The 12805-nt window shown below is 35.7% G+C and overlaps 1 protein-coding gene across 1 annotated transcript in view; it reads left to right on the top strand.

Moving 5' to 3' along the window:
* Positions 1–12805, top strand: part of VPS13B (vacuolar protein sorting 13 homolog B) — a 310137-nt gene that overhangs the window by 257930 nt on the left and 39402 nt on the right. Inside the window, exons 45-50 of the mRNA XM_015813428.1 lie at positions 4960–5115; positions 7027–7290; positions 8489–8572; positions 8729–8904; positions 9968–10138; positions 12278–12479. Of these exons, the coding sequence (XP_015668914.1) occupies positions 4960–5115; positions 7027–7290; positions 8489–8572; positions 8729–8904; positions 9968–10138; positions 12278–12479 (1053 nt within the window). The remainder of the gene's footprint in view (positions 1–4959; positions 5116–7026; positions 7291–8488; positions 8573–8728; positions 8905–9967; positions 10139–12277; positions 12480–12805) is intronic.

Here is a 12805-nt window from a genome sequence, read left to right as displayed (position 1 = left end):
TCAGATGTCCTTGATATTCAAGATATTTCTTGAGTCCAGGTAGTCCTCAACTTATGACTGGTCGCTTAGTAACCATTCAAAGTTATGACAGACCCCTCAAAAGGTCTTTCAACCCAGTTCCAATGGACCCATTCCTGCCTACAGTCACATGACCACATTTTGGGTGCTGGGCAATGAGCCCACAATTTTGGCTGTTTATAGTGTCCCATGGTCATATGACCTTGATTTACTATATTTTTGCTGAAAAATGTTTACTTCTGGTGTTTGGCAAAAGCACTGTAGGAAATGACCAAGCTGACACCAAGGGAGGGGTCAAGCACATCATCAGTTTGGAGTCCGTTCAAGTCCACAAGAGATCTGAGTTCAGCCCTGCTTGAATTCTGTTGTCTCTTATCTAACACCAATTGGCCTTAGCCATTGGTAGTTCAGATTCTTGTAGAGGTATCATAGAATAAATTTGTACTTCTTTGAATAACTCTGGTTCCGATTTCTTGCATGGTTAAATGAACAATGGGTTCACTTAAGAGTCACTGCAAACAAAAGGTCATAAAATTGGGCAGGTCACATGATGATCTGTTTTACTATTGACGTGACTTACAAGTGTAATGGGTAGGCTCCATTAGAGTTGTAAGTTAAGGATTAGCTGTACACGATTCTGCTCATCTTCATACTGGTACATAAAACTATAAAGTGCACTGCCTTCTTGCTTCTGGAAATTGTAATGCAGTTAAGAGAAAGAGCAACAGCATTTACACTTACATGCTGCTCCATAGTGCTTTACAGCACTCTCTGAGCAGTTTACAAATATCAGCATATTGCCCCCAACAATCTGGCTCCTCATTTTACTGATCTTGGAAGGATGGAAGGTTGAGTCAACCTTGAGTCTGTCAGAATCAATCTCCTGGCTGTGGGCAGAGTTAGCCAGCAATACTGCATTATAACTAGTGCGCCACCACTGCTCTTGGAGAGCATGTAAGCATGCCACTTGTTAGGAAGAAAAAAATGCACTATGCCAAGTGTTTCTATGCTGATAGCCTCCAAATACATTGTATACCAACTACACCACGCAAAATTCCACATCACTAGGCCATATTGGCTGGGAATTCTGGGTTTGAAATCCATCATATCTGGAGGCTTCAGTAAGCAAAGTTTGAATTGTGTGATGTAGTCAATAACTTTTGGGCATGGACCTCTGCAGAAATTCTCTTAGGTAGACCTCTGTTTTATAGGAAGAGGTGCTATCCTGAACCCTTTTTCTTCCCTGTTTTATAACAATTTATATTACAGGGGTACTTAAGTTTGTGAACATTTTTGAATTTTCAATATTTCTGCATAAATATTAAATTAAATATTAAATTAAATAAATAAATTCAAAACATTATTCTTGTTCAAGAAATGATACAAATTCAAATGAGTTTACAAACTTTTAAGGATTACTGTATTAGTTGCTTTTATCAAGGTTCTCATTTTTTTCTGTTTTAAACACAGTATTGGTTAAATTACTATTAGCTTCATATCTCTCCTATTTATTTTTTACATTCTGTGGAATCCTGACTGTCTCTTTCTTTTATTTTACCACTCTTACTACCAGAATTTTTAATGTAACAGCAACGTATGGCCTGGATTCCTAATTTGGTGCTATTAGTTTGCCTCCTTTTATGAAACATTTCAAATTGCTACCTGTTCCTTAGTTACATGCTTTCTGGATTGCAAAATTAGCTGTCATTAATGGTGTACGTGATTCCCAAGAGCAGTCCGTAAACAATTTTGTCAACTTTTTAAAAATTAAATACAATAGTATAGAACAGAAACCTCAAAGATAATTCAAATTAAATAAATAAGGATAAACTGTAGTTCATTTTATAAGCAAGACCAAAAATAAAGTGCAAATGGAATTTGTTTGTGATATGTTTCTCAGTTTGGCAAGTTTATTGTAAATATTTCCACTAGATTTTTTTAGCTGCAAAGCAAAAATAAGAACTTCTTGACATTGTACTAGCATAGCAGTTAGTGATCCAATCTAAAAAGGTTATTTTTTCATGTAGTGGATGGCAACCTGACAGCAGTTTAAGCTGTTCTGGGAATTATCTACATTAAATATCCCATTCTTCTGTGCTAAAGTTACAAAGGACCAAAGAAAATGTTTGGCGATTTGGGCTTCTTATCTGAGACTTTGTAGGTAAACAGATAATCCCCTTTTAAAAAGAAAACACATGAATTATACAGTTTTTCCTGATTATTAAAATATGATGTAATTGGGTTAACTCTTCCAGTTTATGTTGAAGGGATTAATGCAAAAAACAATTTCATGATTGTTGAAGTTGAGATTCACAACAATATTGAGCAGAGTATTTGTAATAATACCACTAATCTGAATTTCTTCTTCTTCGTCTGTGCCTTCTATCATTCTGATTGGTGTATCTAGAGCAGAGGTGTCAAATTGGCGGCCCATGGGCCGGATGCGTTATATGTTATGTGACGTGATCTAGAGCTCTCCTGCCTTCTTTTTAAATCAAGCTATTTTTTCCATTGTCCATTGAGTTTCCTGAATTTCTTGAACTTTCCTAATTTCAAACCATCTATTTTTTCACTAACATCTGGGCTTTCTTTTAACTTTTACAATTAATGGAAGATATCTGACCAAACTCCATTAATTTCATCATAATCTATCATAGATTTAAATATTGTAAAGGACTGTGTCACTTCAGAATTCTGCATGCTGTCAAACAAAGCCAGCATGTTGATGACCAACACTATCCCATAATTTATTTATTTTGCTCATTCATCATGACTTAGTCTTATGTGCCGATTCGATCCCTGTGGTCTATTCAAATTATGATTAGAAATCCTGGTGTTACCATGTTATATATTGTATGTAGCAGATAGGTTAATAGTTTACTAAGTAGATTCAGCATGAACAGATAAAAACCAACAAAAATCCAGAACTTCTTCTGCAAAGTGTTCTGGCTTGGTTGTTTTGCATTGTTTCTATATGTTTTTTTTTTTTAAAAAAAAATGGCGTAGGGAAGAAAACACTGATATCAGCATTTTAAAAGAATGTACCCAAACTCATTCCTACAAAGACTCCCTATATAAAATATTACACATGAATACATACCTTTGAAATGTTACCTAATGGCATCAGGAAGGGGCTGGCTAAATTTTACACATTCACATACTGAGAGGATGGAAGCAACTGCAACATATCCAGAAGCAGTAACTTAATTATACAGGATCACTGTGAGGCTTGATCAGGTTCTAAAGCATAAATCAATGCATTTTGTGCATCATCCAACATCTCTAGATGGCTGCAGTAAAAGGGGAAGAGGGAGCATGCAAACAGTGCTTCCGGTAAATCAGTTTTATGCCAGAATATCTGACATGTAGCCATGTGCTAAAGAAATCTCTTGACCTAAGCCTTAGAGCCATTTTAGTTGTTTGCACCGGATATGCCACCAAATTACTATTTAACATGATGATTGCATGTGGCCAAGAAATCATAGTATTACCCAAAGCCCCAAATTGGAATGTAAATTATGAAGATAATTTAAATCATCTTCCCAATGCAGAGCCACAGTGACGGCCAACTGCAAGTTTCATGGGAAGCCAGATACAAATAATTTTTGTGACATAAAGTTAGAAAAGATAGCAACTTTTTGTTGAAAACTAAAAATTGAAAACTTCCAGTTGAAAACTGACAGCAGATTAATTGGCAATGCTCATTAATGAGGTAGTTGTTTATACAAGGTGGGAAAGATTCTCCAACACAAATAGTCTACATTCAGGCTAGATATATTCTGCACTGTATTGTATTGCATTGCATTGCATTGTGTTTTACTTAGGCACCACCCAATTGGAAACCACTCTGGGAGGTTCTCAGCACAAAAACAAATCACAAATCTACATAACAATAAACAGTAACAAGATATCAGAAACTGGTCAATGTCTTACACATGCCCTATGCTTGAGGGGCTCCAACTATTTTAGTTCAGTGCCTGAGATAATAATATATCTTAATTCAGAACATTTTGGTTTTTTAGTGATGCACCATAACTGAGAATAGTTTTTATATATCATTCTCCATTTTGTTTTTCTAGCTACCTTTCTCTCTCCAAACTCTTATTCCTTGTATTTTGTTTATATGTCATTTTGGTTTTGGCCACAGAAATTCTATTTCTCTGTTTGGTTCTAAGATTTAAATATCAAAGTTGTTTCAGAGAATGATTTTTCCCCTTCAGGGTACTTATTATCTTGTATATTTGTGTTAGTAATCAAGGTCTAGCGCTTGTCATTCAAAAGCCACCCACTGTACTGGACGTGTTTATTTTATATTCAGTTTTGTGCTGAAGGGACCAAAAATTGCCAGCAAGTTACTGGGTTGCAACATATAGACATTTTGCTATTGTGCCTCCTTTTTAAAGGTCAGTGTCATCCTTCACTGGATGGAAAGCATAATTTCAAAATGTTATCTCCATTAGCCTTGATTCATTGTCCTCAAGCTGTAAGTAGAGGATTTGTTATCTCCTTCTGGGGCCTTGGTTTTATTTGTGTTTTTAGTATTCACAACATATCAACTTGGTAACCTTCTTTGGGCTAGAGAAAGGGGTCTCATCATAAATAACTGTATGGCAGGCTGTTTCCCTCATGTAAAACTTAGCCTCTGATAAAATAGGCTAACGTGCTTAGAAATTCTCTTTTCAAAACTGGAAGTTTATTTACTTTCTGGAATATAAAACACATGATTATCAAGACTTATGATGTCCTCGAATGCTAGATTACATGGGTCATGCAGCTTGTTTATTTTTCCAGTGAAAGGTAATAGACATTTTCAGTTCTCATAATGAGAACCTTTTCAGCAATAAAACTTGTTACTTGCCATAAAGTTAACTGGTTATTATGGGTCATCAGTTAACATGTTTATTGTTTATTTCTGCTTTGTTTGTTTTTTATTCTTTTCAGCTGCTACATACTTGTATTGAAGGTTGGGGAAACTGGCGGTGGTCTGAGCCATTTAGTGTAGATAATGCAGGAACATTTATCAGAACTATTCAGTATAAGGGAAGGACAGCTTCGCTTATTATCAAGATTCAGCAGCTCAGTGGAATACAAAAACAAGTAAGTAAAAAAAAAGAAGGTTTGCATGCAATACATGAGCATTTCTAGATAGGATTCTTTTCCCATCATATTGTCTAGGGAAGCTGTTAGTCATAATCATGCTTATGTAATCATGTAATAACCACAATAGCGACAGATGCTTTCATGCTTTCAGTTCAGACGTAATCGTGAAGCGTCTTCTTCTCTTATCATCCTTTTTCTCTTTCTGTGAGTGGTTTAATAAAGGCATTGATTCTGAAAACAAGAATCATAGTAAACCACAGGAAATCTATCAGTTGTGGCAGGTTCAGATTATTCATTAGGACCACTGGTAGTTCTCGACTTACAACCATAACTGAGCCCCAAATTTCTGTTGCTAAGTAAGACATTTGTTAAGTGAGTTTTGCCTCATTTTATGACTTTTCTTGCCACAGTTTTTAAGTGAATGACTGCAGTTGTTAGTAACATAGTTGTTAAGTGAATCTGCATTCCCCATTGGCGTTGCTTGTCAGAGGATTACAAAAGGTGACCACATAATCCGGGACCCTGCAACTGTCATAAATATGAGTCAGTTGCCAAGCATCTGAATTTTGAACACATGCCCACCAGGATGCTGCAATGGTTGTAACTGTGAAAAATGGTCATAAGTCACTTTTTTCAATGTCATTGTAACTTCGAATGGTCACTAAACAAACTATTGTAAGTCGAGAACTACTTGTGATGCACTCATAATACTGCCTCTTGGAAAATCCTGGACACTCTCCCCCCCCCCGCCGCCTTTAGTTACTCATATGTAAAGTGATTTTCTACATTGATCATAATTTCACAATAATAACAGCCAACTATGCAATAAAATACTACAACGAACAACAAACTAATTAACAACTCAATTTAAAATATAATACAGGTATTACTAAAATTGCGTGGCAAAGGGAAAACATCAGCTTCCGTTGAGTAAAACACAGCAGCAGCACATGAATGTCTGCAGACTCTGTGCCTGCTGAGCATATAAAACAAATGACAATTCATAACACGGTGTGTGGCCTCTCTGATAGTAATAGCCTAGGCAGTTTATGGTTTCAAAGATTAAGGATAACAACTTCTATTCAGACCTGGAAACAGGTGTCGGCCAGAGCAGGAATTTCATGGTATGATATGATCACAGGTAGCAACTTGCATTGATTAAAACCTATTGGTAGTCTTCATGGGCAACACATTTCTGAGCATATTGCAGCATTCTAGACAAGATGAAATCAAGGCTTGGGTAACTCTTGCCAGCCCGCAGAGACGCTTGTTTAGTTTTACATGATTTTTCTTTTCGGTTTTGAGTCTGTTCTTTTTTTTTAAATTTTACACTGATAACTCTATTCACCTACCTTGATTTTAAAGTCAGTATTTAAAATAGAGTATCCCAATTCAGATAGCACAGGAAAGATATTTAAGAATATGTTACGTATTTCTCAAAGCTCAACATGGAAAAGAAAATTTCAAATCGTATCAGAACAGGTGGATAAAATGTTTGATTTCAGTACAGTATTAAACATTGGTTCACTGGCCAAGGTAATCACATGTGAGCATTCTTGTCTTTCTACAAGCATCTTTTTATAATGCAAGGGTCCCCAACTCCCGGGCTATGAGCCAGTACCAGGCTGCAGCCCATTCGGAACCAGGCCACAGAAGTGGCAGGTGCCCAGCTCCATTTGTGCAAGTGATGGAGCCTTGTACCTGCCGCTTGTGCAAATGGAGTTGCATGTGCTTGCCTGTCGCTCACGCGGAACCATCCCCTCCCCTCTGCTGGTCCACAAAGCTGGAAAGGTTGGGGAACTCTGCTATATGTAAATGTATGTGCAAGGTGGATTTTAGCTTTCCGTCTGTGAACTGATTCATATGTAACACTCTTCTATGTTGTCTGTATATATTTTTTTAATCTAGATCATCATTTGTGGAAGACAAATTGTATGTAGTTACCTATCTGAAAGCATTGAATTGAAAGTTGTTCAACATTATATTGGGCACGATGGACAGGCTGTTGTGAAAGAACACTTTGATTGCCTTGAACCCAAGCAGAAACTACCATCGTATGTTCTAGAAAATAATGAGTTGACAGAATTGAGTGTAAAAGCTAAAGGGGATGAAGATTGGTCAAGAGATGTGTCACTTGAGTCAAAGCTGACAGAATATAGCACAGTCATCCAGGTATGGAAACAAATATTGGGGGAGAGGGAGGGTAGCATTGAAAGAGTCAAATTGAGAATCAAATTGCTTAATGTTTCCTTCTTTCTCTCCCCATAAATATCCCAATCCAAATGAGTTAATTCCTATATATGTTTTTTTTTAAATCCTATTTACTTGCTAATAGTGTGCCTGCTGCCATTTCCAGTCTGAACACAAATAGAGATAGCCTCAGGAAAGCTATGTTGCAAATAAAGACAAAATAATTCTTTTTCTTAGTGAAGAAAATAAAATGCTAATAGGCAACAGAGGAAAGTTAGAGCAAATTAACTCTTCTTGTTGCTTAGTCTTTTCCAACTGGTTGTTGTGTTACCTCAGGCAATTGTGAATTAAAGGCACTAGACTGAAACTTGAGATTGACAGAAATTTTGTCAAGGAATATCCTACTTTCAGTTAGTTTAAATCTTCAGAGCTAAAGGGTCTTGATGATATTTGGCAATTTTTTTAATGTATTGTCTTTGAGAAATCCTAAAGAACTGTTGAAATGCCACATAATTGGAAGAATTGTGCTATTCTTGCATTAAAAATGATCAAGTACTATCCCTATTATCAAAAAGGGTGAAAAAAGAATCCAAAGAATTACAAACTAATCCATCTGTGACGTTTATACCTGCAAAGATTATACAACAGATAATAAATCTTTAAGGAATTTGAAACAATGTGGAGCATGGACTATCAAGAACCATTTTTAACCTAGACAAATGAACTGACAAAAATGAACAATTGTAACAGAAACCAATATAAGTTTATTTGTTTAGGAAACAGAAATTAAATATCTGGATATAGAATGAGACATATTTGGCTTGGTAACAGAAAAAAGATATTTAAACAATAACTGATTAAAAATAATAATTGATTATAAATTAAATATGAATTGTCAATGCATTGCAACTGGAAAAAAAAGAAAGGTTCGCCTCTATTAGAAGTGTTGGAGCCAAAACTAAAGCGATATCAGCCACAGATGCTTTAGTTTAGAGTCCTGAACTCGGCAAAGGCTTGCAGTTGAAGGCCTAAATAGCCCCTTCCATTTCCCTAATGTTAGTTGGACTCTAAACAGGCATTCTTTACAAATAACAATTTGTATGTCTGCTTTCTGCTTTGCAGTCTGTTTGGTTGTGGTTATTTATATTAACCTCTATAAATATATTTTCCTTCACTGCAGGTGCCATCATCAAATAGTTCTATTATTTATGTATGGTGCATGGTTTTGATGTTAGAGGCACAGACACAAGTCCAGCAACGAATTGTGAGTACCTTCCCCCTTGTACAAATTGATCTTACTCTTCCTGTTCTGAATAGGGTCAGTTTGACCCTAAAACAGAGATTTATTGACAGTTTGTTATAATGGAATGCTGAGTTGGAACACTGCATCCAATATTACTCTGCTCTTTTACTTTTGTAGATTGTTTTCAGTCCTCTTTTTATCATAAGGAGCCATCTTCCAGATCCCATCATCGTACATTTAGAGAAAAGAAACCTGGGTCTGAGTGAAATGCAGTTAATTCCTGGAAAAGGACAAGAAAAAACTCTGCAAAATATAGAACCAGATCTAATCCATCACTTAACCTTCCAAGCCAGGTAAAAAAAAAATCCTAAATATGTTAGATTTAAAAGTTACTTTTGTGTTCATACAAAATTTAATTAGCATTATCCCAATTTCATATAAGTAATGGAAATTTGGTGTAGTAGTTCCCAACTGTTTGCTTTATAAGGATCACCAAATTGTTATTGGAAACTTTTCAGACCCTAATATAAACTAAAGGTTGACAGTACCATACTTTCCACTCCCCCAACCAGTACCCACAGGACTCTAAAATTAAATAAAAATAATAATATAGAAAGATATAATGCCCAGAATTTTACACAGATTACCAAATCTGATCAAATATCAATGTTCTCACCAAAGTCCTGTGGGATTTCAGTCTCCTTGACAAAATATAACAAAATCTAGCAATTTCATGCAATCTTTTTTTAAAAAAATATTTTAATTTTATTTTGGAGCGTGAAGCACAGATCTCATTTATTTTCTAGAATCACCACAAATTAGAAACAACTGCTTAGAGCAGTCTAAGGTTTTGGACTGATGAAGACCCAAGCAACCATTGGATAAAAAAATCCAGAGTTGTAGACTTCCCCTTTACCCAAAAGACGTCAACCTACTCTTCAGTGTAATATGAGGCTATGAGCAAAATAACTCAGAAAATCTCCATCTTAATCTGCATGTATAAATATTATTTCTCATCGGCATATCGTTTCCTCCCAAAATTCAGTATTTTAATATTTTATTCACATGGTTTTATATTTAATCAATTAATTTTAAATATTAATTTTTTTAATATTATGCTATTTGTATTTATAACGTTTTATAGCATGAACCATTTTATTTCCAGCTAGAATGTGGCTGTATTTGAGTTTTCTAATTTTTTTTGCAGATATTGAATAAAGTGCTAGGTCAGTGATTATAATAATGACACTACTATTTTCATCTTAATAAATTTGTTAAGGAAGACCCTTGGGATTTTCATGTTTGGAAAAATAGTTTAGAACTCAGGTAGCCGCCAAAGGTTTGACAGTGGCTTTCTTAATAAATTCATGCAATGAATACCACATCTTTTGTATTTTTTTTTTATGCATATGGCAGGGAAGAAGATAATCCCTCAGAATGTGCAGTGCCTATCTCAACAGCACTTATTAAACAGATAGCCACCAAATTGAATATAAATGGCACCATACATGAAATACTCAATGATTTTTATGGGTGCAGCAGCTTGCCTCAATCTGTCTGGCCTTACATAAGGAAGGATTTTGCCAGGTATTATTCCTTTTTATTATTTCTTTTTGGAGTTATTCTATTTGCAATGGCAAAAATATCTTTGCAAGTGACACATGATCTTCAAATATCTCACATTTAAGAACTTTATATAATTCAGATTAATTTTCTTTCCTAAAGAAGGGGAGGGAATGAATGTGCCTTCGATGTTAAATGTCCCATCTCTCTCACTCGCATGTCTAGAACAGAGATGAGAAAGGTCTCTTTCCAAAATGCTAAAATGTCTCTTCCATTCACAATCCAGACTACTCTCTCTCTCTTGCTTCACCAAAGTGACTGCGGTTGCTCCAAAAAGACATATTGAATACATAATTTAATTCTAAGAAAGGTAGTCTTAAGGTCTAAAGGCAGACCAGACCAGAAACAGAATGCAGTATTTTTACCAGTAGATTTGCTTCACAGTCCTAATTCAGCAAATAATAGTAAACAGGTTACTTTGGTACCAATTCATCAATTATCATTGTATGAATGTAGTAATAATAACCAGAAATCATGAATGAATATATAAAAACTTCTACACATCAGGAGAAATAAAAAATAAAGTTAAATCAGACAAAAGGTGCTTGTAAACTTAATATTTGTCTAGATAGACTTTTGGTTTGGTTTAGTTTGAGGTATTATTCATGTTTGTTTATTTCTAAAATGTCCAATAGGCAAAAAAAGAAACTGGCAGTTCAGTTCAACCATCTGTTTCATACTCTGTAATTGTGAGACAATTGAGGCTGCACATCCTTTCACATAGTACACAAAACAATCGTCTATCATCATCAGTGCCTGGGGGAAGTCAAAAAAGGCAAGATGTCAGTTGTGCCATCACAATCAAAGGCCTTCTTTTTTGTATGTGCTACAATATAACTCAGAGGTACAAAGAGGCCATGAGAATGGTGATGCCACAACCCCATTTTGATATACACACCTGGGGTGTATCATAGATGTGGTGGGACATTTAAAAAGTGGGACAGGGTAGATATTACTATTGGACTGGCAGATTGCAAGGCATCCAGCAGCAACCTAAGGATGTCTGGTGATAACCACAGCCCTTTCTGCATAGAAGTAATCCTTGACTTATGACCAAAATTGACACCAAAATTTATGAGGCTAAATGAGAAATTTGTTAAGCGAGTTTTGCCCCGTTTTACGACTTTTCTTGCCACAGTCATTAAGTGAGTCATTGCCATTGTTAAGTTAGTAACACAGTTGTTAAGTGAACCTGGCTTTGCTTATCAGAAGGTCGCAGAAGGTGATCACATAACCCCAGGACACTGCAAGCATCATAAATATGAACCAGTTGCCAAGCTTCTGAATTTTGATCACGTGACCCTGGGAGTGCTGCAGCGGTTTCAGTCATAAGTCTTTTCAGTGCCTTTGTAACTTTGAACAGTCACTAAGTGAACTGTTGTAAGTTGAGGACTACTTTTACTTCTTTAAGTTCTACAGTTTTCAGAGATGATTAGGAAAATTATGTAACTGGAGCCATGTCTTTCTTTAAAAAAAATAAGTAAATGAGGATAGATATATTTGCCATTAGGCTCTATGTAAATGTACATAGAGGATCTGTAGGATCTATATTAATCCTACAAATAAGTAGTTGGAATATCAAGAGGATTTACTTGAACCCATACATATTTCGGTATCTATTCAGCATTTCCCTCCTAACTAGGAGATCCTAATCTTTTCCTTTTGTAACTTTCCAACCTAAACTGCATTCCAGGGCAGAGGGTAATTTTTCACATGGCAACATAGGGGTAGGAGGAAGATGAAGTGTAATATTTATTTTAAAAAAAAACAGCAGTCATATATGCAGAAAACATATGTACCATTTCAAGAATAAGAAACTGGCCAAGAGTCTCATTGCCAGGTGTTGTCCAGGAAAATCTTTAATTCAATTACTTCAGAAATCTCAGTTGCTTTTTGATCTTTGAATAAAGGCCTATTTCAATTAAGGCAGAGAACCTAAATCAGGGACAGGTTTGTCTTGATTGTCTTTCAGAATCATACCTGCTGTCAGGAGCACTACAGGGTAACCAAGGCTTTATGAATGGCTAGGATGATAAACTGCAATTTTTATCAATGAATTAACCATTTTCTTTTATCTCCCTTTTGATATGTTCCTTGGAACAGCAGTGAACAGCTCACTCAGTGGGATAGCCCAATGCGCGTGAAGCTATCGGTGTGGAAGCCATGTGTGAAAACGCTGCTGATAGAACTCCTGCCGTGGGCTCTGCTGATTAATCAGTCCAAGTGGGATCTTTGGCTATTTGAAGGAGAAAGGATTGTTCTGCAGATTCCCACTGGGAAAACAATGATACCGCCAAACTTCCAGGCAGGCTTTCCATTGAAATATATATATGTTATCTTCTTGGAAATGTTTCCTTTTCATTTCATGAGGATGGGACATATCAAATCAACGGTCACAAGATCTTGCTGAACCATGACATTTATTTATTTATTTTATTTATTTTATTAAATTTATATCCCGCCCTTCTCCTTGCGGACTCAGGGCGGCTAACAATCGGGTAAAAATACACAAATAACATTACAAGTTTAAAAATTAGTTAAAAAGGAAATATTTAAATTTGATCTAATTAAAATATAATTAAAACCCCCTCTAAAAGTTTCCCCTAGGCCAGTCCCGCAAGCTGGAATAAC

This window comes from Protobothrops mucrosquamatus, unplaced genomic scaffold, assembly GCF_001527695.2.
Source record: "Protobothrops mucrosquamatus isolate PMUCROS unplaced genomic scaffold, P.Mucros_1.0 scaffold_69, whole genome shotgun sequence".
NCBI lineage: Eukaryota > Metazoa > Chordata > Lepidosauria > Squamata > Viperidae > Protobothrops > Protobothrops mucrosquamatus.
Note: the sequence above shows the minus strand (reverse complement) of the source record. Positions and strands in the feature narration are given on the sequence as shown.